Source organism: Hylobates moloch, unplaced genomic scaffold, assembly GCF_009828535.3.
Source record: "Hylobates moloch isolate HMO894 unplaced genomic scaffold, HMol_V3 SCAFFOLD_1, whole genome shotgun sequence".
NCBI lineage: Eukaryota > Metazoa > Chordata > Mammalia > Primates > Hylobatidae > Hylobates > Hylobates moloch.
The window spans coordinates 39,351,248-39,376,235 of record NW_026652276.1 but is presented as its reverse complement, the minus strand read 5'-3'; the positions used below and the strand labels follow the sequence as shown (position 1 = coordinate 39,376,235).

General features: G+C 37.3%; 1 protein-coding gene across 2 annotated transcripts in view; it reads left to right on the top strand.

The window, feature by feature from the left end:
- The window catches only part of FAM117B (family with sequence similarity 117 member B), a 138,330-nt gene that overhangs the window by 73,303 nt on the left and 40,039 nt on the right, over positions 1-24,988 (top strand). For both annotated transcript variants that reach the window (XM_058439630.1, XM_032754914.2), the window contains exons 3-4: positions 16,351-16,443; positions 17,667-17,780. In XM_058439630.1, the coding sequence (XP_058295613.1) occupies positions 16,351-16,443; positions 17,667-17,780 (207 nt within the window). The remainder of the gene's footprint in view (positions 1-16,350; positions 16,444-17,666; positions 17,781-24,988) is intronic.

The window sequence follows — 24,988 nt, the reverse complement described above, 5'->3', positions numbered from 1 at the left end:
AGTCCTTAGCCCCGCCTTTTTTTTTCCAAGTCCTTAGCCCTTTTTTTTTTTCTTTTCTTTTTTTTTTTTTTCCAGACAGGGTTTCGCTCTTGTTGCCCAGGCTGGAGTACAATGGAGCGATCTCAATTCACTGCAACCTCTGCCTCTCGGGTTCAAGTGATTCTCTGTCTCAGCCTCCCAAATAGCTGGGATTACAGGTGCCCGCCATCACACCCAGCTAATTTTTGTATTTTTAGTGGAGATGGAGTTTCATCATATTGATCAGCCTGGTCTTGAACTCCTGACCTAAGGTGATCTGCCCACCTCTGCCTTCCAAAGTACGGGGATTACAGGTGTGAGCCACCACGTCCGGCCAGCCCATTTTTTAATTATTAGTTTTATTGCCATTGAGTTGTATGTGTTTCTTATGTATTTGGGAGATTAGCCTCTTATCAGATATATGGTTTGCAAATATTTTCTCATTTTTTAGGTTGCTTTTTTACTCTGTTGTTTTCTGTGTTGTGCATAAGCTTTTTAGTTTTTGCTTTTTTTTGTCTGTGCTTTTGATGTCATAGCCATGAAATCATTGTCAAGACCAGTATCATGAAGCTTGTCCTCTATGTTTATTTCTAGGAGTTTTATAGTTCGTGTCTTATATTTAAATCTTGAATCAATTTTAAGTTGATTTTTGTATGGGGTAAGAGTCAGTTTCCCCAGCACCATTTGTTGAAGAGACTGTCCTTCCCCATTGGCACCCTCCTTGAAGATTGGTCGAGTGTTAATGTGTGGATTTATTTATGGGCTCCCTATACTGTCCCATTGATGTATGTCTTATCTTTATGCCAGTACTATATTATTTTTATTACTGTAACTTTGTAATATGTTTTGAAATCGAGAAGTATGATGCCTCTAGCTTTGTTCTTTCTCAAAATTTATTTGGCTATTTGTGGTCTTTTGTAATTTCACAATACACGAGTTTTAGATTATTATCTATTTCCATAAAAATGCCACTGGGATTTTGATAGGGATTGCACTGAATTTGTAGATAACTTTGGGTAGTGTGGACGTTTTAACAGTATTAAAAGTCTTCCAGTCCATGAACATGAAATGCCTGTTTGTTGTCTTTAATTTCTTTAATCAATGTTTTTTAGTTTTCTGTATACAAGTCTTTCACTTCCTTATTTATGGTTATTCTTATGTTATTTTTGGTGCTGTTGTAAATGAGATTGCTTTCCTAATTTTCTTAATTTTTTTCTTATTTTTAATTTTTATGGGTACATAGTAGGTGTATATATTTATGGGGTAGCTGAGATATTTTTATATTTGATGCAATATATTTGATTATAGTGCATAATAATCACATCAGAGTAAATGAGATATCTATCACCTCAAGCATTTATAATTTCTTTGTATTACAAACATTCCAGTGGTATTATTTTACTTATTTTTAAATGTATAATAAATTATTGTTGACTGGAGTCACCCTATTGTGCTATCAAATACTAGATCTTATTCTATCTAACTATATTTTTTGTACCCATTAACCGTCCGCCTTCCCTTCTTGCCTGCTACTAACCTTCTCAGCCTCTGATAACCATCCTTCTACTCTCTGTCTCCATGAGTTCAATTGTTTTAATTTTGAGCTCCCTCAAATGAGAACGTGCGAAGTTTGTCTTTCTCTGACTGGCTGATTTCACTTAACATAAATGTCCTCCAGTTCCATTCATGCTGTTGCAAATGACAGCATCTCTTTTTGTTATGGCTGAGTAATACTCCATTGTGTGTATGTACCACATTTTCTTTATTCATTTGTCTGTTTATGGACACTTAGGTTGCTTCCAAATCTTGGCTATTGGGAATAGAGCTGCAATAAACATGGGAGTGCAGATACCTTTTCAATATACTGATTTTCTTTCTTTCAGGTATATGCCTGGGAGTAGGATTGCTGGATCATATGGTTCCTCTATTTTTTGTTTTTTGAGGAACCTCCAAACTGTTCTCCTTAGTGGTAGTACTAATTTACATTCCCACCAACAGTGTTTGAGGGTTCCCTTTTCTCCACATCCTTGCCAGTATTTGTTATTGCCTGGCTTTTGGATAAAAGCCATTTTAACTGGGGTGAGATGGTATCTCATTGTAGTTTTGATTTGTGTTTTTCTGATGACCAGTGATTGAGCACCTGTGCATATACCTGTTTGTCGTTTGTATGTCTTTTGAGAAATATCTATTGAGATCTTTTGCCCATTTTAAATTGGATTATTAGAGTTTTGCCTATTGAGTTGTTTGAGCTCCTTTTATATTTTGGCCATTAATCCCTTGTTGGATGGATAGTTTGCAAATATTTTCTCCCATTATTTGGGTTGTCTTTTTCACTTCGTTGATTGTTTCCATTACTGTGCAGAAGCTTTTTAAGTTGATATGACCCTATTTGTCCATTTTCGCTTTGGTTGCCTGTGCCTGTGGGTTATTACTCAAGAAATCTTTGCCCAGACCAGCATCATGGAGAGTTTTCCCAATGTTTTCTTGTAGTTTCATAGTTTGAGGTCTTAGATTGAAGTCTTTAATCCATTTTGATTTCATTTTTGTATATGGTGAGAGATAGGGTCTAGTTTCATTCTTCTGCATAAGAATAACCAGTTTCCCCAGCACCATTTATTGAACAGACTGTCCTTTCCCCAGGTATGTCCTTGCATCTTTGTCAAAAATGAGTTCACTGTAGATGTGTGGATTTATCTCTGGATTCTCTCTTCTATTCCACTGACCTCTATGTGTCTGTTTGTATGCCAATACCATGCCATTTTGGTTACTGTCATTCTGTAGTACAATTTGAAGTCAGGTAATGTGATTCTTCCAGTTTTGTTCTTTTTGCTCAGGATAACTTGGGCTATTCTGGGTCTTCTGTGGCTCCTTATAAATTTTATGATTTTTTTTTCTATTTCTGTGAAGAATGTTACGGTATTTTGGTACAGATTGCATTAAATCTGTAGATTGCTTTGGCTGGTGTGAACATTTTAACAATATCTGTTATTTTAATCCACGAACATAGGATTTCTTTCCTTTTTTTGTGTCTTTAATTTCTTCGCTCAGTGTTTTACAGTTTTCAATGAAGAGATTGTTCACTTCTTTGGTTAAGTTAATTCCTAGGTATTTTATTTTATTTGTAGCTATTGTAAATGGAATTACTTTGCTGATTTCTTTTTCAGATTATTTGCTGTTGGCATATAGAAATGTCACTGATTTTTGTATGTTGATTTTGTATCCTGCAACCTTGCTGAATTTATCAACTCTCTCTCTTTTTTTCTTTTTTTTTTTGGTGGAGCCTTCAGGTGTTTCCAAATAGAAGATCATATTATCTGCAAACAAGGATAATTTGACTTCTTCCATTCCAGTTTGGGTACCTATTATTTCATTCTCTTGTCCAATTGCTCTGTCTAGCTCTTCCAGTACTATATTGAGTAACAGTGGTGAAAGTGGGCATCCTTGTCATGTTCCCTATCTTACAGGAAAGGGTTTCCATTTTTCCCTATTCAATATGACACTAGCTATGGGTCTGTCATAAATGACTTGTATTATGTGAAGATATGTTCCTTCTGTACCCAGTTTTTTGAAGGTTTTTATCATGAAGAGATGTTGGATGTTATCAAATGCATTTTCAGCATCAAAATGATCATATAGTTTTTGTCCTCATTCTGTTAATGTGATATATCACATTGATTGATTTGCATTTGTTGAACTATCCTTGCATCCCTGGGATAAATTCCATTTGGTCATAATAAAGGATCTTTTTAATGTGTGCTTGAATTCAGTTTGCTAGTATTTTGTTGAATTTTGCATCAATATTCATCAGTGATATTGGACTATAGTTTTTTCTTTGAAGTGTTTGGTTTTGGTAACAGGGTAATACTGGCCTCATAAAATGAGTTTGGAAATATTCCCTCCTCTGTTTTTCAGAATAGTTTTAGTAGGATTGGTGTTAGTTCTTCTTTAAATGTTTGGTAGAATTCAGCACTGAAGCCATCGGGTCCTGGGATTTTCTTTGCCGGGGTGCTTTTTATTATGGTTTTGATTTTGTTACTTGTTATTGGTCTGTTCAGGTTTTGGATTGGTTCGTGGCTCAATATTGGTAGGTTGTGTGTGTCTAGGAATTTATCCATTTATACTAGATTTTCCAACGTATTGGCATATAGTTGCTCATAGTAGCCAATAATGATACTTTGAATTTCTGTGGTATCAGTTGTAATATCTCCTTTTCCCTGATTTTATTTACTTAGATCTCTCTTTTTCTCTTAGTCTGGCTAAAGATTTGTCAATTTTATCTTTTCAAAACCCACCTTTTTGTTTTGTTGCTGTTTTGTATTTTCTTCATGTCAAATTCATTTATTTCTGTTCAGATCTCTATTATTTCTTCTACTAATTTTGTTTTGGTTTGCTCATTTCTGGTTCTTTAAGATGCATTATTAGGTTGTTTATTTCAAGTTTTTCTTCTTTTTTGATGTAGGCACTTTTAGCTATAAAATTCCCTCTTAGTACTACTTTCACTGTATCCCATAGGTTTTGGTATGTTGTGTTTCCATTATCTGTTTTTTCTTTTTGAGAAGGAGTTTCACTCTGTTGCTTAGGCTGGAGTGCAATGGTGTGATCTTGGCTCACTGCAGCCTCCGCCTCCCGGGTTCAAACAATTCTCTTGCCTCAGCCTCCCAAGTAGCTGCGATTACAGGCACATGCCACCATGCCCAACTAATTTTTGTATTTTTAGTAGAGATGAGGTTTCACCATGTTGGCCAGGCTGGTCTCGAACTCCCAACTTCAGGTGATCCACCTGCCTTGGCCTCCCCAAGTGCTAGGATTACAGGTGTGAGCCACTGCGCCTGGCCCTCCATTATCATTTGTTGTAAGAAATTTTTAAATTTCCTTCTTAATTTCTTCATTGACCCGTTGGTCATTCAGGAGCATGTTGTTTAATTTTCACGTTTTTATTATAGTTTCCAAAATTCCTCATTATTGATATCTAGTTTTATTCCATTGTGGTCAGTGAAGATGCTTGATATTATTTCATATTTTTCAGAATGTGTTAAGACTTTTTTTTTCTGACCTAACATATGGTCTATCCTTGAGAATGATCCATGTGCTGAGGAAAGAATGTGTATTCTACAGCTGTTGGTTGAAATGTTCTGCAAATATCTATTAGGTCCATTTGGTTTATAGTATAGATTGAGTCTGATTTTTTTGTTGTTGATTTTATGTATAGATGGTCTGTTCGATACTGAAAGTGGGGTGGTGAAGTCTCCAGCTCTTACTGTATTGGGGTCTGTCTCTGTTTAGATCTAATAATACTTGCTTTATGTATTTGTGTGCTCCAATGTTGGGTGCATATATATTTACAGTTGTTATATCCTCTTGTTGAATCGACACCTTTATCATTATGTAGTGACCTTCTTTGTCTCTTCTTACAGTTTTTGTCTTGAAATCTATTTTGTCTAAATATAGCTACTCCTGCTCTTTTTTGGTTTCCATTTGCATACAACATCTTTTTCTATCCCTTTTTTTTCAGCCTATGTTTCCTCATAGATGAAATGTATTTCTTGTAGGCAACAGATCATTGGGTCTGTTGTTTTTATTCATGTAGCCACTGTGTGTTTTGTTTGGAGAGTTTAGTCCATTTTCATTCAATGTTATTATTGATGAGTGAAGACTTATTCCTGCCATTTTGTTATTTGTTTTCTGGTTGTTTTGTGGTCTTCCTTCTTTCCTTCCTTCCTGTCTTCCTTTTAGTGAAGGTGATTTTCTCTGGTGGTATGATTTATTTTCTTGCTTTTTATTTTTAGTGTATCTGTTGTATGTCTTGTTAGTGTATCTGTTGTAAGGCTTGCAAATAGTCTTATAACCCATTATTTTAAGCTGTTAACAACTTAACACTGTTTGCAAACAAACAAGCAAAAGGAAAACTAATAAAAACTACACCTTAATTTCCTTTCCCTGCTTTTAAACTTGTTTCTATTTATTTATTTTACTGTCTGTGTCTTAAAGAATTCTTTTAGTTATTATTTTCGATTGGTTCTTCATTTAGTCATTCTCCTAAGAATAATTTACACACCACAGTTACCGTGTTATAATATTCTGTGTTTTTCTGGGTTCTTAGTATTACCAGTGACTTTTGTACTTTCAGATGATTTCTTATTGCTCATTAATATCTATTTCTTTCTGATTGAAGTACTCTTTAGTATTTCTTGTGGGCCAAGTCTGGTGTTGATGAAATCCCCCAGCTTTTGTTTGTCTGGGAAAGTCTTCATTTCTCCTTCATGTTTGAAGAATATTTTTGCCAGATATACTATTCTAGGGTAAAAGCTTTTTACCTTCAGCAGTCTAAATATGTCATGCCACTCTCTCCTGGCCTGTAAGGTTTCCACTGAAAAGTCTGTTGCCAGATGTGCTAGAGTTCTATTACATGTTATTTGTCTCTTTTCTCTTGCTGCTTTTAGGATTCTTTCTTTATCCTTGACTTTTGGGAGTTTTATTAAGTGTGTTGAGGTAGTCTTCTTTGAGTTAAGTCTGTTTGGTGGTGTATAACCTCCTTCTACTTGGATATTGGTATCTTTCTCTAGATTTGGGAAGTTCTCTGTTGTTATCCATTTGAATAAACTTTCTACCCTATCTCTTTCTTTACCTCCCCTGTAAGGCCAATAACTACTCAGTTTGCCCTTCTGAGGCTATTTTCTAGATCTGGTAGGCATGCTTTATTGTTTTCTTTTTCTTTTTTTTCTTTTGTCTCTTCTGAGTCTGTGTTTTCAAATAAACTGTCTTCAAGCTCACTAATTCTTTCCTCTGCTTGATCAGTTCTACTACTAAAGGACTAATGCATTCTTAAGTATGTCAGTTGCATTTTTCAACTCCAGAATTTCTGCTTCTTTTTAATTATTTCAATCTCTTCGTTAAATTTGTCTGATAGAATTCTGAATTCCTTCTCTGTGTTATCTGGAATTTCTTTGAGCTTCCTCAAAACAGCTATTTTGAATATTCTGTCTTAAAGGTCACATATCTGTTTCTCTAGCATTGGTCTCTGGTTCATTTGCTGAGGTCATGCTTTCGTGAATGGTCTTAGTGCTTATGGATGTTAATCTGTGTCTGGGCATTGAAGAGTAGTCCAGGCTTGTTTGTACCTGTCCTTCTTGGGAAAGCTTTTCAGATATTTGCAAAGACTGGGTGTTGGCTGGGTGCAGTGGCTGACACCTTTAACTCTCCAGCACTTTGGAAGGTTGAGAAGGGCAGATTGCTTCAGCTCAGGAGTTTGCGACCACCCTGGATTACATGGTGAAACCCCATCTCTACAAAAAAAAAAAAAATACAAAACAAGCTGGGTGTGGTGGCATATGCCTATAGTCTCAGCTACTTGGAGGCTGAGGTGGGAGGATCACTGAAGCCCAGGAAGTTGAGGCTACAGTGAGCTGAGATGGTGCCACTGTACTCCAGCCAGGGTGACAGAGTGAGATCCTGTCTCAAAAAAACAAATCATAGGTCTTGTAATCTAAGCTGTGTCTTTATTAGGGTGCACCCCAAGCTCAATAATGTTGTGATATTCTTGCAGAGTTGTAGATATACTGCCTTGACAATGTTGGTTAAGATCCAGAAGAATTATCTGGATTACAAGGCAGAGACCCTTTTTCTCTTCTGTTTCTTTCTCCCAAACAGAGTGTCCTTCTCTGTTCTGAGCCCCTTGGAGCTGGGGGAGGGATGACACAAGCACCTCTGTGACTACTACCAATGTGATTGCACTGGGTCAGACCTGAAGCCAGCACAACTTTTCACCCAAGGCCTGCTGTAACCACTATCTGGCTAGTGCTTATGGTTGCTCAAGGCCCTTGGGCTCTGCAGTTAGTAGGTGGCAAAATCAGCTAGGTTTGTGTCCTTCCCTTCCTGGTGGTAAGTTTCCCCAGGCCCTGGGCAGGTCTAGAGGTGTTGCAGGGAGCCAGGGACTAGAGTCAAAAACCTTAGAAGTCTGCTTGGTGAGCTGGCACTCAGACCACAAGATGCAGTCCTTCCCACTGTTTCCTCCCCTTTCCATAGGCAGAGGAGCCTCACCTTTTAGCCACCACTACCACAGGTAGTACTGCCAGGCCACTGCCAGTGTTCCCTTAAGGCCCAAAAGCTCTTCAGTCAGCTTGTGGTTAATGCTGGCTGGTGTCGAACTCACCCTTCAGGGCAGTGGTTTCCCCTCTGGCCCAGGGCAGGTCCAGAAATGCCATCTAGAGCCAAGGCCTGGAATCGAGAACCCCAACAGCCTGCTTGGTGCTCTCTGCCACTGTGGCCAAGCTGGTACCTAAGGTGCAAGACAAAGTTCCCTTTATTTTTACTTGTTTTCCCTTTGCTTTTCTCAAGCAGGAGTATTCCCATAGCTACCATAGCTGGGAACATGCTGAGTTTCACCTGAAGCTAGCAAGGCTCAGAGTCTTATCCAAGGTCCACACTGCCTGGCCATGACTGCTGGTTTCTCAGGGCCCACAGGCTCTTTAGTCAGCAGGTGATGGGTCTTGCTGGTACTGGTTTCTTTCCTTCAAGGCAGCAAGTTCCCTTCTGGCCTAGGGTGTGTCTAGAAATGTCCTCCAGGAGCTAAGGCCTAGAAAGGGGGCCTCATGTCTCTGACTGGTTTCCTATCCTATTTTGGCTGAGCTGGTATCCAAGATGCAAGACAAAGAATATAGCTCTTTTGGAGCTGTGAACTGTGTAGCCTGGGGTTGGGTGGCACCAGCACTCCCTTGGCTGCCCCGTTCGTATGTCAGTAGGTCACGTGTCCTCCAAGTCCACTGGCTCTGAGCCCAGTTACCTTAGGAGTTGCAGTATCTGTGTCCTACCCTGCCTTTCAAATTTATTTGGGGCCCTAGAGCACTTTAGTCCGCAGTGATGTGGCTTGCTGGAATTCACGTTCTGGCCATGGGGTTGGGCAATTCCCCTCTGGCTAAGGCTAGTTTTAGTACTCCCTCCATGGGTGGGTGTCAGCCGAGTTCAGCCAGTTTTGCTTTCTGCAGTGATGGCAGCACTGAGTTCAGTGCAGTGTCTCACAACTGCTGTGTTCTCCCTCTCCCAAGTGCACACCACACAGCTCGCTGCAGTGGCAAGGAGGTGGAGTGGGGAGGGAGAATGGTGGCATTGGCTATTCAAACCTGTCTTTCCTACCCTCTTCCAATGCCTCTTTTAGTGACATGAAGTTAAAACCAGATACTGTGTGTGCTCACCTGATTTTTGGTTCTTATGAAGGTGCTTTTTTCTGTATAGATAGCTGTTAAATTGGTGTCCTTCTTGGGGGAACAATCAGTGCAGCCTTGTATTCTGCCATCTTGCTCTCTAGATTCCAGAACCTTTTTTCCTAATTTCCTTTTAAGATATTTGTTAATGTTTGGAAGCACATCTGATTTTTTGTTGTTGATTTTGTATCTTGCAACTTGTTTATTAGTTATAGCAGTTTGTTTTGTGGAGTTTTAGAGTTTTCTATAGTAACATAATGTTGTGTCCAAATGGGATAATTTTAATTCTTGTTTTTCCAATTTGGAGGCTATTTGTTTAGCCTAATTGTCCTGGTTAAGACTTCTAGTTCTGTGTTGAATAGAAGTGACAAGAGTGGGGCATCCTTGCCTTGTTCCTGATCCTAGAGAAAAAGCTTTCAGTTTTTCTTCATTGAATATGGTGTTAACTGTGGGCTTCTCCTTTATGAATTTTATTTTATTATGTTGAGATACTTTTCTGTTATTCCTGGTTTGTTTTTATCATGAAAGAGTGTGAATTTTGTGAGTTTTTTCTGCATCTATTGAAGTGATCATATAATGCTGTTCTTTATTTTGTTAATGTGGTATATTATATCAGTTGATTTTTTTGTTTATTGAATCGTCTGTGCATCCTAGGGATAAATTCCACTTCGTTGTGGTATATGATTTTTTAAAAATTTTGTTGGTTGGGTTTGCTAGTATTTTATTGAGGATCTTTGCATCTATATTTGTCAAGGAGTAACTAATACATTTTTTAACCTCATTAAAAATAATTTTGAAGATGTACCCCAGGTCTCAATAATGAACCTGGCCCTATGTGTTCCACTCACTGATGCTTCCCAGCGATCTAGTTTGTTTGGAATGCTTTTCCCACCATTTGACTGGATGACTTATAACTCTGGTAGTATCTCCTCATTCCATAAAACTGTGCCTACCGACCTCCCCTGTCCTTCCAATTCTGGATTAGATGCCTTTCTTAGGGGACTTCTATCATCACATATATCATAATTAGCTATTTATTCCTTCTGTCCTAGAAGAAGCTCTTCGAGAATAAGAGCTGTATTTCCTCTTGACCTCCAATCATTAATCCAGTGTCTGACCCATTATTAGATACTTTAATATAAGCCTTCTAGTACATAAGACAAGACTGAACAAAATGAAAACATTTAGTTAAGACTCAATTTTACTTTTTATTAATACCTAAGTGTCCTACAATCAAAGCACAGCTTCTTAGTTGAAAAAAGAAAGCAATTGTCTTTTGCATTAGGCGTATAAGTAAAACTGATGTCTTTGCTAGGTATTTTTTCCTGCCCTGAACATCTTATCACTGAAGTGAGCAAAGCTGTCTGTTGTTCTTTATGCTTATTTTTATTTGTCTTCGTAATTAATACTGTTAATCTCATCATCTTTAATTTGTTCTTAATAAATCTATGGGAATCTTTTATATACCTTTTGCTTTTCTTTGAATTAATTTTTATACTTAAAATTACTGTCATTTAATAATTTTCCTGATTTTTTAAAACTTTTTATTTTGAGAAAAATCTTAAGTTTACAGAAAAGTTGCAAGGATATTAAGTACCAGTACACCTTTCACCTATATTTACCAAGTAACATTTGCCACATTTTGCTTTATTTTTGTGTCTGTATGTACAATTATGTTATTATTTGCTAATCATTAGTAAGTTGCAGACATTCTAACTCTTCTTAACTATTTCAGCATGTATATGAACAAGGAATTTTAAAAATACCAATAAAATTATCAAATTCAGGAGATTTAAGATTGATATAACATTTAATATAAGTATCAAATTCAGGAGATTTAAGATTGATGTAATACTGTTATTTAATATATGGTTTATATTCCAAATTTTTCAGTTGTTCAGATTTTGTTCTCTGTGGCAATTTCCCCTGTAAGCTAGGATCCAGTCAGGGAGCACACATGGCATTTACATGTCATTTCTCTTCAATATCCTTTAATCTAGAGAAGTTCCTCAGCCTGAGTTTTTGAGTCTTTCATCACATTGATGTTTTTCTAAGAGTGTAGACCAGTATTTTTTTTTAATGTTGTCAACTTGGGTTTATATATTCCTTTATGATAAGATTCAATTTATTACATTTTTGTTAGGAATACTGTATGTGATGTATGTTCCTTTCTGTGCCTGTGGATCAAGAGGTACATGAAGTCAGTGATGTTAAAAGTTTGATCCATCAGAACCCTTTGTAACTAATAAGTAATTTGTGGAGAAATATTTGAGATTGTAAATATTCTGTTCTCCAAGAAACATTCATTGGTTGTAGCATTTCTTGATGATTATTACTTAAGTCAGTTATTACTATAATAGTTTCAAAGTGATGACTTTGTAGCTCTGTCATTCTTCTGTATTGATTTGTTGGTCTAATACTTTCTAATGGAGGTATTTCTTTATGGAATTGTCCTAAATGGAGTTCATAAAATATCAGTGGAAATGACCTAAGATTTTTCTCCTTTTTATTATGGAAATGTTAAATGTACAAAAAAAATCAGAATACTACAGCTGTGATTCAAGAGTTTTAAACATTAGTCATATTTGCTTTACCTGTCGTGTGTGTGTGTGTGTGTGTGTGTGTGTTTGCTGCAATTTTTGAAAGTATGTTGGAGATATCATGACATTTTTATCCCTAAATATTTTGGTATGTATCTCCTAAGAATATTTTTTATATAGCTACAACAGCATTAGGTCACCTAAAAAATTAACAATTCCATAATATCACGTAATAACCAGTTTATGTTAAAATTTCCCCAATATGTCTTTTTTTTTTTTTTAATGACCCAATTCAACATTTATACATTATACTTGGACCCAAAAGGACCCAGTTTGACATTCATACGTTGCACTTGGTTTCTCTTAAGTCTTTCTTAATTTAGAACAGGTCATTCTTGCACTTTTTTCCTTAATTACATTAAGTTTTTAAATGAATTATTCACTTTGGAAAGAAAATAAACTTTTTGGTTTTGTAATTAGCAAGTAACTTGCGAGTTTTGGCACAGTGCAAATATCCTGTTCTTTAGTAGCTTTTACCTAGTAGTTTTCACTTCCATTGATGATCCTTGCCTATATCAGTTATTTTCTTGGAGGTTGCATGTGGCCAAGCACACAACCACACACACAAACACAAATGAACAAGAAAAACTGATTTTTTTTGGTTACACACAAAATATCATATTCTATACATTTTTCTGCAACCTTGTATTTCACTTAATATATTAAGGAGTTTTCCTAAGTAGAGGGATTCCCTCTTATCTCTAAGGGTTCCTCCCCTCTTCCATGAGGAGAGGTATAAACCAACTTTTTTTTCAAACTGTATTTGAGAACCTCTATAAGATCTGAATTAAATACTGAACTAACATTTGAAATGCAACGATAAAAATTTAAACAATTTTTGAATTTGGAATTGTATTTATAAAGCATCTCTTCATCATGATTTTAGCCTGAAGTTTTCATATAAATAGTAATATGTATGAAAGAGTTGGGTTATCATTTACATTTGATTAGAATTTGCAAAAAACTATTTTCATAAAACTTATTCTATTTCTATCCTCTGATTTACTTGAAATTATTATGGTCATTTTTTTCATCAAAAATTATTTGTATTCTTTCATATATCTTTATGACCATAGAGATAACAAAATAAGTTACAACTACTTGGCCTAATGGAATGAAAATAATAATGAACATTTACTGAGTGAATGTTTTGTTCTTGGCACCATGCTTAAAAATTAAACCCTTTACATATACTAACTCCTTTAATTACCTTATAATTTTAGTATGTAGATGACATTATTCCTTTTTTTTTTTGAGACAGGGTCTCGCTCCGACATCCAGGTTGGAGTGCAGTGGAGCAAGCACAGCTCACTGCAGCCTCAACCTCCCACGCTCAAGCAGTCCTCCCACCTCAGCCTTTCAAGTAGCTAGGACTACAGTCGTGAGTCATCATGCCCAGCTAATTTTTTACATTTTTTTAGAGACGAGGTCTCCCTGTGTTCCCCAGGCTGGTCTTGAATTCCTGAGCTCAAGTGATCCTGTAGCCTTGGCCTCTCAAAGCACTGGGATTAGCCATGCATAAGCATGAGCCACTGTGCCGGGCCTGACATTATTCTTAAAAATGAGGAATTTAAAAATTCATATAAGAGAAGCATCTTGTCTAAGATACAATTTTTTTTTTTTTTTTTGGAGATGGAGCCTCTCACTGTTGCCTGGGCTAGAGTGCAGTGGCGAGATCTCAGCTCACTGCAATCTCCACCTCTCGAGTTCAAGCAATTCTCCTGCCTCAGCCTCCCAAGCACCTGGGATTACAGGTGCCTGCCACCACGCCCGGCTAATTTTTTGTACTTTTTCTGGAGACGGAGTTTCACTATGTTGGCCAGGCTGGTCTCAAACTCCTGACTTCGTGATCCACCCGCCTCGGCCTCCCAAAGTGCTGGGATTACAGGCATGAGCCACCACGCCTGGCCCAAAAAATGTTATTTAACTGATCTGAAACTTAAACATGTTTGTTTAACACCAACATATGTGATTCTGAACCACTCATACTATGCTGCTTATTCACAATAGCAAAGACATGGAATCAACGTAAATGCCCATCAACAAGTAGCCTGGATAAGGAAAATGTGGTGCATATACACCATGGACTACTTATGCAGCCATAAAAATAAACAAGATCATGTCCTTTGCAGGAACATGGATGGAGCTAGAGGCCATTATCCTTAGCAAACTAACGCAGGAACAGAAAACCAAATACTGCATGTTCTCACTTATAAATGAGAGCTAAATGATGAGAACACATTGACACATAGAGGGGAAGAGCAGATTCTGGGGCCTTCTAGAGGATGGAGGGTGGGAGGAGGGAGAGGATCAGGGAAAATAGCTAATGAGTACTAGGCTTAGTACCTGGGTGACGAAATAATCTGTACCACAAACCCCCGTGACACGAGCTTACCTGTTTACCTATATAACCAGTACATGTACCCTTGAACTTAAAAGTTAAAAAAAAAAAATTCATTTGTTAAGATTTTAAATTTTATAGTATTAAGTTTATTATTTTGATTTTGGTTTTTGATTTTGATACTTTATGCTATATGGTCCTATTTACATGTTGATCTTTGTGACAGGTATTTTAACAATGGACTTAAAGAGCCTGTGGACCCTAATATGAGAAATTATAAGTACAGTAGGGGTCACCTCTGGGATGTGTGACATCAGTTGGTAACCTCAAAGTGAAACTGGAGTTTAGGGTGAAATAGGGCATAGAGTGGTGGGAAGTTGACCAAATTGTAGCCCTTCCTTTTGATTCAGTGTACTAATGATCCTTGTCAGAATGGAGTCCTTTTAGCTATAAGGAGAAGATCCAGACCTGGGACATGACTAATTAGAATCACAGTTTCTTCATTTTTGAAAACTTTTCCTTCCCCATTTGAAACTAGACCATTTTATAATTAGTAATTGGTACGTTAATAGTGCAAAAGATATTCAAACTGCACAGTATTTTTTGGTATTTTTTATTGTTTCATGTAGTACAAAATTCAAAAGGTACAGAAGGGAATACACTAAGGGTCTTTTTCCCCAGAGACAGCCACTGGTATCAATTTTCTTTGTTACCATGTATTTTCTTCCAGATATAATTTATATACACATGCATTCTTTTTAGCAGTCCCATATAAAGGCAGTTGCTATACACACGGTACCGAGCCTTGAGGTTTTTCACTTAACAGTATATCATGGAGATTATTTCATGTCTGTGTATTGTGAATTTCCTTATTCATTTTTATAGCTGCACAGTGCTCTGTTATAAAGGTATACCATAATTTATTTAGCCAAACCTAAATAAATCTAACTTACTTACATTGTTTCAGTCTTACTTGTAAGGACAGTGCTACAGGGAATAATAGGCAAGTCATTTTGTACATAAAGATGTGCATTTGGTATCTGTGCAGGATAAATTGTTAAATAAGGGGTTGCTGTGTCAGTTTGTGCATTTATAACTTTGACAGCAGGTGCTGAATATCCCTCCATAAAGGCCGTATGCTCCCACTAACAATATAGGAGAGTTTATATTAGCAAATTGCTCAATCTTGTTGAAGCTTTAACTTTCATTTCCCTTCTTATCAGTGAGGTTGAGCATAGTTTCATGTGCTAGGGACCCATTTGTATTTTCTTTCCCAATACACTCTTTAAATTCTGGTTTAGTATAACTACTTAAGGTTTAAGTTTTTTTTTTTTTTTTTTTTTTGAGATGGAGCCTTCCTCTGTCATCCAGGCTGGAGTGCGGTAGCACGATCTCGGCTCACTGCAATCTCCACCTCCCGGGTTCAAGCGATTCTCCTGCCTCAGCCTCCTGAGTAGCTGGGATTACAAGCACATGCCACCATGCCCGGCTAATTTTTGTATTTTTAGTAGACACGAGGTTTCACCATGTTGGTCAGGCTGTTTTCGAATTCCTGACCTCGTGACCTGCCCGCCTTGGCCTCCCAAAGTGCTGGAATTACAGGCGTGAGCCACCGTGCCCAGCCAGGTTTAACATTTTTGAAGCTGTTCTCTGAAGATACTTATGGCAAGACTAGACATAATATAGAAGTTAATATTATGAGCTCTGGAGTCTTAGGTTTATTTCTTGGCTTTGCTGCTTGTAACACCTTAGGCAACTTACATGTATTAAGTCAGATAAAGCATATGAAAGCACAGTGCCTAGCACATAAGAGCACAAGAATGTTAGCTATTGTTAGTATGCCTGGTGCATGCCAATAATAACTAACATTATTAGCTATTATATGTTAGTTAACTATAGTCACTCTAGTTACTATGTATAGTTAACTTTGTTCTGTAAATGCTTTATTTGTAGTATAATTATAATTATGTAAAAATACTAATTTTTTATTAGCAATAAAAATGAATATGCCAAAATATTAATTGTAATTAATACCAGTTAAGTAACTGGTGCCAGGAGAATTTTGAGTAATTTGTGTTATTTTTAATGTCTAATTTTTCTGTAATGGAAATATGTTTTATAATAGAAAAATATGGTAGACATTGTTGTGAAATGATTTTTGTTAAAATACACCTCCCCTCTTTTTTCATTACAGACAGAGAGTGCATGGGCTGAAGAATACTCTGAAAAGAAGAAAGGGTCTCACAAGCGCTCAGCATCTTGGGGCAGTACAGATCAACTTAAGGAGGTCAGAAAACTGGTTCTAAGATAATGGGTGTGGAAATATGATCCTTTTGTTGGCTATTTCCTTGATATTATGGGCAGCAAGGATTTGTCGTTTTCCATTGATTTCTTTTTTCTTTTTGGCTTGTGAAATAACAGAAAAACAATTATTGTGTTGATTTAATAAATATTTTAGCAGGGAGATTTATATATCTCTTACCTGGTTATGTATTTTTATCTTTTTTTAGGAGAGTTCATACCTGTCTGTTAACATCAGATTTAAAAATTGTAACAATACAACAAATTCACATTTATTTATTTATTTTTTTGTGAGACGGAGTCTCACTCTGTTGCCCAGGCTGCAGTGCAGTGGTGCAATCTTGGCTTATTGCAGGCTCTGCCTCCCACGCTCAAGCAATTCTCATGCCTCAGCCTCCCAAGTACCTGGGACTGCAGGTGTATGCCACCATGGCCAGCTAAGTTTTGTTTTTTTCAGTAGAGATGGGGTTTCATCATGTTGTCCACACTGGTCTCTAACTCCTGACCTCAAGCAGTCTGCCTGCCTTGGCCTCCCAAAGTGCTGGGATTTCAGGTGTGAGCCACTGCACCCGGCCACATTTATTATTTTTCTATATATGGTGATGTTTCTGAAATGCAGTACTCACTACAACCATGATGATTATGGCTCCATGCTATGATTATCATTTTCTGTGCTGCTAATTAGTGACATTTTCATTTCACACATAATGTAGAAATGCAAAAACTCGGTCAAAGAATAAATAAGATACTCATTGGAATTGCATTCATTATTTAAAGATGATATCTGTGAATATATTTCATGGCTTCAGTTGATTTTTAAATACTGTGTAATTTTTGGAGCTGTTGAAAGCTAGGTGTTCAATAAAGAAATCTAAATTGAAATAAAAGTTAACTTATAGTAAAGGCAATGAGAATGATTGTTATTTTTTTAATTCTTTGTGAAGACTGTAATGTAATTTATTCTAAGTGCTGAAAACTGTTTGTGTAGTACTTGGGAAGCTTGAAGGCTGAGAACAGTGTTGGAACATATACACATACATGCATGTGTATATATGTATAAAATTATGAACAAAATTGAGACTTTGTGATATGGTTCAAAAATTCAAAGGACTTATTAAGGGTAAGTTTTACTGGTTCTTATTAAGCAAGGATGTGTTTTTATTTTGTGTGGAAAACACTCTGGTGTACTTGCTATTTTTGCTTTCTCAGATTGCAAAATTACGCCAGCAGTTGCAGAGAAGTAAACACAGCAGTCGGCATCATCGAGATAAAGAAAGACAGTCTCCATTTCATGGCAACCATGCGGCTATTAACCAGTGTCAGGTAAGAGTGCCAACACCACAAAATCCAGAAAAGGAATTTGTTGTTTTTCTGGTGATTTGTTATTTCATTGGTAATTGTTTAGGACAAAAATGCTCAAAAACATATTTGAAACAGCGATTTAAATACTGAATCACAGTCTTTATAAGAAAACAGAATATTAAGTTGACAAAATGATATTTTCCTTTAGTGACCTAAGATATGACTTCTAGGAGACATAGCTGCTTATCTGTTTTGGTTTACCATATTTTTGGCTTTATCAGTTCAATAATTTGGAGGCAGAATGATACAGAGAATTAAGCATTGGGTATGGAACAGGCCCTGGCTGAATACCTTATCCTTTCTAAGTCTCAGTTTCCTCATGTGAAGATGGGAATAATAATACCTGTCTCGGGCAGGGAACATCACACATCAGGGCCTGTTGTGGGCTGGGGCGATGGGAGAGGGATAGCATTAGAAGAAATACCTAATGTAAATGATGAGTTAATGGGTACAGCAAACCAACATGGCACATGTGTACATATGTAACAAACCTGCATGTTGTGCACATGTACCCTAGAATTTAAAGTATAATTTTAAAAAAATGTAAAAAAAAATACCTGTCTCATAGAAGTCTTTTGATAGAGACAAACCTTTATCTGTTTTGATTTTTTAGTAGAACCCATGAACTGCTCTTGATGGCTCATCCATCCAAAGAGCACTTTTTTTTACTGAATTGAAATTGGATGAGATCTCTTGGCAAGGAGAAAGCAAGTTCATTTCAGGTCCTTGAGGATCTTTCAAGTTCCAGAATTGAAGCTTTGGGAATGAGGAAGGCTAGATTGAATGTTCCATGTTAACAGTAAGGCAGCAGGGCCTGGAAGGTAGAGGGAAACTAGAAGGCTTAGTTAGTTCTGTGACTCTCAAGATTGTTTTATAATACTGGAGTTGGCAAACTGGCCTGGGAGCCAAGAATGTCCCATCATGTGTTTCTGTAAATAAGGTTTTATTAGAAAACAGTCACTCTCATTTTTTAATGTATTGTCTATTGCTCCTTTTCATGCCATAAAAATAAACATTTGACTCTATCTTCACGTTTTGCATTTATGGATTCAACCAACCATGGATCAAACATATTTTTGGAAAAATAGAATATGTATAAATTTAAATATATTTTAAAATATAATTAAAAATACAAATAAAAATGCAGTATAACAACTATTTATGTAGTATTTACATTGTATTAGGTATTATAAGTAATCTAGAGATTATTTAAAATATACAGGAGGATGTTCCTAAATCATATGCACTTACCATGCCATTTTATATAAGGGACTTGAGCATCTGTGGATTTTGGTATTTGGAGGGGTGTCCTGTCCTGGAACCAGTCTTCTGAAATTGAGTAGTTGAAACAGAGACTGTCTGGTTCACAAAGCCTAAAATACTTACTGTTTGGCCCTTTACAGAGAAGGCAGGCCAACCCCTTTTATAGTTTGGTAGTGTCTGATGTTTGTTAAATATATAGATTGTTTGCAATGGAAAGTATGGGTAAAGGTATAGAATTTTTCAAACTGATTTTGCCCCAAAATATTAATACTTGGGTCAGATTTGATTTCACAGATTTATAGAGATTTTGTTTGTTTGTTTTGCTCTATCACCCAGGCTGGAGTGCAGCAGGGTGATCACAGCTCACTACAGCCTCGACTTCCTGGGTTTATGTGATCCTCCCCCACCTCAGCCTGCTGAGTAGATGAGACTACATATGTGCACCACCACGCCTGGCTAATATTTTTATTTTTTTATTTTTATTTTTGTAGAGATGGGGTCTCTGTTGCCCAGGCTGGTCTCTTAACTCCTAGCTTCGAGTGATTCTCCCACCTTAGCCTCTCAAAGTATTGGAATGACAGGCATGAGCCACTATGTCCAGCCAAATTTATAGTTCGATTATAATTTCCAGTAACTTTTTTCTGTATTTAAGATATTTTAATTAAAAATATGGTTATACATTAGTATTAGTGTATATTAAAACCTGTATAAACTAGATTTATTTCTGGAGAAACAGAAATTTTAAATTGACAAAATAAGAAATGAAAAATTTGTAAAGACTAATAACTTTTGAATTTGGAGTGTTAATTAAAAACCCAGTCTCACTCTCAAGAGACTGAAGACCCAGATGATTTTACAGATGAATTTGCCAACCTTCCCCTTCCTCTCGTTCATTCATAAATAAATGGTATGTGTTTCTAAAAAATAAGGCCACTTTTTACTCTCAGTCCATATTTTTACTCCCAGTCCATATTTTTACTCCAAGTAGAATAGGGATTAGGATGGAATTTTATTGAATTAAGTGGCTAGTTTTAGGACTTCAGAAGTTTCTGAAGTGATTATTTTTTAAACTTGTGTTAAAACCAACAATTTTAAAGTGGTTATTCAAATTTCCTTCTTTTTCTTCTTGCAAGTTGAATTTACTTAATAAAGATTGTTGGAATTTACTTGAAATTTATATTTAATTTAAAAACATTTCCTTGCAGAGAAGGTAAGGACAAGAAAATAGAGAAACTTGAAAAATAATTCATCTAGTTTGAGTTTTGTACACTTGACACACCAAGCGTCTCAACTATTTCTCTCATTTTATTTAGTGTTATCAGCCAACCACAAGTCAGGCACATGTGCATCATGATAGTAATGACAGTAGTACTCATGTTTAATTGAAACTCATGCTGGCCGGGCTCGGTGGCTCACGCCTGTAATCCCAGCACTTTGGAAGGCTGAGGTGGGTGGATCATCTGAGGTCAGGAGTTCGAGACTAGCCTGGCCAACATGGCGAAACCACATCTCTACTAAAAATACAAAAATCAGCCAGGCTGGCAGGTGCCTGTAACCCCAGCTACTTGGGAGGCTGAGGCAGGAGAATGGCTTGAACCCAGGAGGCGGAGGTTGCAGTGAGCCGAGATCGTGCCACTGCACTCCAGCCTGGGTGACAGAGTGAGACTCCATCTCAAAAAAAAAAAAAAAAAAAAAAAATTAAAAAGAAACTCTTAGGCTGTAAACATGAAAATAATTTCTATTAAGTTATTGTTTTGGTGAGTTCTCTATCTAGTGGAGAAAAGTGCCACATGATACATGTGTACTTTTGAGGCCATTCATCAGCCCATACAATATTTATTAATCATTTTGGCCTGTAACTGTAGTACTCATTAGGGGATGTGGTGATAAAGAAATATTGTCTGTCCTCACCAGTTCTCATATTAAAGAGATATGAGTGAACAGTTAATTATAACACTGTATAATGAATGTGTTGATAGGGAGAATTCAGAATGCAATAGAAGATGTGTTTATTTGGAATAGGATGGAGTCATCTAGAAAGATGTCTCAGAGAAAGTGGGGTCTAGCTGATCCCTGAAAGATAAGTATGAGGTGGAAAAAGTCATGTCCCCAGGTAGGAGTAGTGGTAAGAGATTAGGCAGGAGAGAGAGGTAAATAGCAGCCAAACCTGAAAGTCTCCATGTTCACTTATTAAGACGTTTAGACTTCATAAATGCAGGATATGGATATGTGACTATTTTATAATGGTCATTATGGGGTCAGATATAGAATGAATTGGGAAGAGACAAGATTAGAAGTAGGGAAATAATTTAAGAATAGGATTTAGTGATCCAAGTAAGAAATGATGGCCTCTGGTACGGTAGAAACTTTTAAACTGCTGAGGATGAACTTGAGTGATATTTAGAAGGTAAGAATTAATAGTTGAGTTCTATTAAAAGGATTTACTATGGTAAGCATTTGGATACATTATTGGCATTCAATCCTCATCTTTAAGGTGGGGTTTGTTACTCTCCATTTTATAGAAAAGAAATCAAGGCCCAGAGAGGTTAGGTATATTGTTTAAGGTCACATGAGACAGGCAGAATTCTAACCTGGGCATTCTAACTTCAGAGTCTGAGGTTTTTAAACTTGGTGCTAGCTGATGGTTGACGAGATTTGAGAAAAATAGAGATGGAAGTTAAGGATGATGTCAATTTTAACTTTTAAAATATGATTTAAGGCTGGCCATGGTGGCTCACGCCTGTAATCCCAACATTTTGGGAGGTCGAGGCGGGTGGATTGCTTTAGCCCAGGAGTTCAAGACCAGCCTGGGCAACATGGCAAAACACCGTCTCTACTAAAAACACAAAAATAAGCCAGGCATGGTGCCGCACGCCTATAATCCAAGCTACTCAGGAGGCTGAGGCACGAGAATAGCTTGAATCTGGGAGGCAGAGGTTGCAGTGAGCTGAGACCGCACCACTGCACTCCAGCCGGGGGCGATAGAGTTCTCTAAATAAACAAACAATGAAAAAATAAAATAAAAAATGAAATAGGATTTTAAAAGTTTATCTATCTACCTCAACACCATATATAAAAGTAACTCAAAATCGTCAAGGACCTAAATGTAAGAGCTAAACCTAACAGCTCTTAGAAGAAAATATAGTCATAACGTTTGTGACATTGCGTTAGGCAATGGCTTCTTAGAAATGACACTAAAAGCAAAAGCAAGAAAAGAAGAAGTAGATAAATTGTACTTCATCAAAATTAAAAACTTGTGATTCTAAGGGCATCATCAAGAATGTGAAAAGATAACCCACAGAACAGAATAACCCACAAATCATATATCTGATAAGGCATTTGTGTCTAAACTACATAAAGAACTCTTGCAACTCAATAACCCACAAATCATATATCTGATAAGGCATTTGTGTCTAAACTATGTAAAGAACTCTTGCAACTCAATAATTTAACAAAAACATTTAAAAATGGGCACAGGATCTGAACAGAGAGTTCTCCAAGGAAGATGTACAAATAGCCAATAAACACATGAAAAAGATGCTCAACATAATTTGTCAATAGGGAAGTGCAATTCAAAACTCCAGTGAAATACCAGTTCATATGCATTAGAATGCTGTAATTTAAAAGACAGATAATAAGTGTTAGGGGAGGATGTGGAGAAATTGGAACATATATATATATATATAAAGAGAGAAGCTCCTTCTCAAAAAATATATATAAACTTTTATTTATTTTTATTTTATTTTATTTATTTATTTTGGGATGGAGTCTCACACTGTCGCCTGGACTGGAGTGCGGTGGCGCGATCTTGGATCACTGTAACCTCCGCCTCCTGGGTTCAAGCGATTCTCCTGCATCAGCCTCCTGAGTAGCTGGGATTATAGGCACCTACCAACACGCCCGGCTAATTTTTTGAATTTTTAGTAAAGATGGGGTTTTACTGTGTAGGCCAGGCTGGTCTCATACTCCTGACCTTGTGATCCTCCCCGCCTCGGTCTTCCAAAGTGCTGGGATTACAGGTGTGAGCCACTGCACCCAGCCTACTTTTTTTTGTTTGTTTGTTTGAGACAGAGTTTCACTCTTTTTGCCCAGGCTAGAGGGCAATGGCATGATCTTGGCTCATTGTAATCTCTGCCTACCAGGTTCAAGTGATTCTCCTGCCTCAGCCTCCTGAATAGCTGGGATTACAGGCATGTGCTACCACGCCCAGCTAATTTTGTGTTTTCAGTAGAGACGGGGTTTTACCATGTTGGCTGGGTTGGCCGCAAACTCCTGACCTCAGGTGATATGCCCGCCTCGGCCTCCCAAAGTACTGGGATTACAGGTATGAGCCACTGCACCCAGCCTTTTTTTTTTTTTTTTTTTTTTTTTTGCATTTATAGTAGAGATGGGGTTTCACCTTGTTGGCCAGGCTGGTCTTGAACTCCTGGCCTCAGGTGATCCACCTGCCTCAGCTTCCCAAAGTGCTGGGATTACAGGCGTGAGCCACTGCGCCTGGCTAGAACTTTGATATATTAATGGTAGGAATGTAAACAGTTGCTTTGGAGAATAGTGTGGCAGTTCCTCAAAAGACTAAACATGGAATTGCCAAATGGCTCAGCACGTCCTCTCCTAGGTATATATCCAAGAGAATTGAAAATATATGTCCACATAAAAACTTGTACATGTATGTTAATGGCAGCATTATTCATAATAGCCAAAATGTAGAAAAAACCCAATGTCTATCAGCTGATAAAAGGGTAAATAAAATGCGGTATATCCATACGGTGGAATTTTATTTGATCATAAAAAAGAATGGAGTACCAATACATGCGACAACATGCCTGAACCTTGAAAACATTATGCTGGCCAGGCACAGTGGCTTATGCCCGAAATACCAGCACTTTAGGAGGCCAAGTTGGGTGGATCACTTGAGGTGAGGAGTTCGAAACCACCCTGACCAACATAGTGAAACCCCATCTCTACTAAAAATACAAAAAAATTAGCTGGACATGGTGGCGCGTGCCTGTAGTCCTAGCTACTTGGGAAGCTGTGGCAGGAGAATCACTTGAACCTGGGCGGCAGAGGTTGTGGTGAGCTGAGATCGTGCCACTGCAGTGCAGCCTGGGCGACAGAGCGAGACTCCATCTCAATAAATAAATAAATAAATAAAAGAAACAAAACATGCTAGTGAAAAAAAAAAAAAAAAGACACAAAAGGGCACATAACATACAATTCCATTCTTAAGAAATACCCCAAATAGGCAAACCCATAGAGATAGAGAATAGACTGGTATCGGGGGAACCGCCCCCCATATTTCAACGTAGGTTCTTTCTATTTTCCCTAAGTGTTGGCTGGTCTGAGAAATAAAGAGAAAGAGTACAAAGAGAGGAATTTTACAGCTGGGCCGCCGGGGGTGACATCACTTATTGGTAGGTCTGTAATGTCCGCCTGAGCCGCAAAACCAGCAGGTTTTTATTAAGGGCTTTAAAAGGGGAGGGGATGTACGAACAGGGAGTAGGTCACAAAGATCACATGCTTTAAAGGGCAATAAAGACCACAAGGCAAAGGGCAAAGCAATGATCACAAGGCAAAGGGCAAAATTAGAATTACTGATGAGGGTCTATGTTCAGCTGTGCACGTATTGTCTTGATAAATATCTTAAACAACAGAAAACAGGGTTCAGGAGCAGAGAACTGGTCTGATCTCAAATTTACCAGGGCAGGATCTTTTCCCCACCCTAATAAGTAAGCCTGAGGGTACTACAGGAGACCAGGGCATATTTCAGTCCTTATCTCAACTGCGTAAGACAGACACTCCCAGAGCGGCCGTTTATAGACCTCCCCCCAGGAATGTATTCCTTCCCCAGGGTATTAATTATTAATATTCCTTGCTGGGAAAAGAATTCAGCGATATCTCTCCTACTT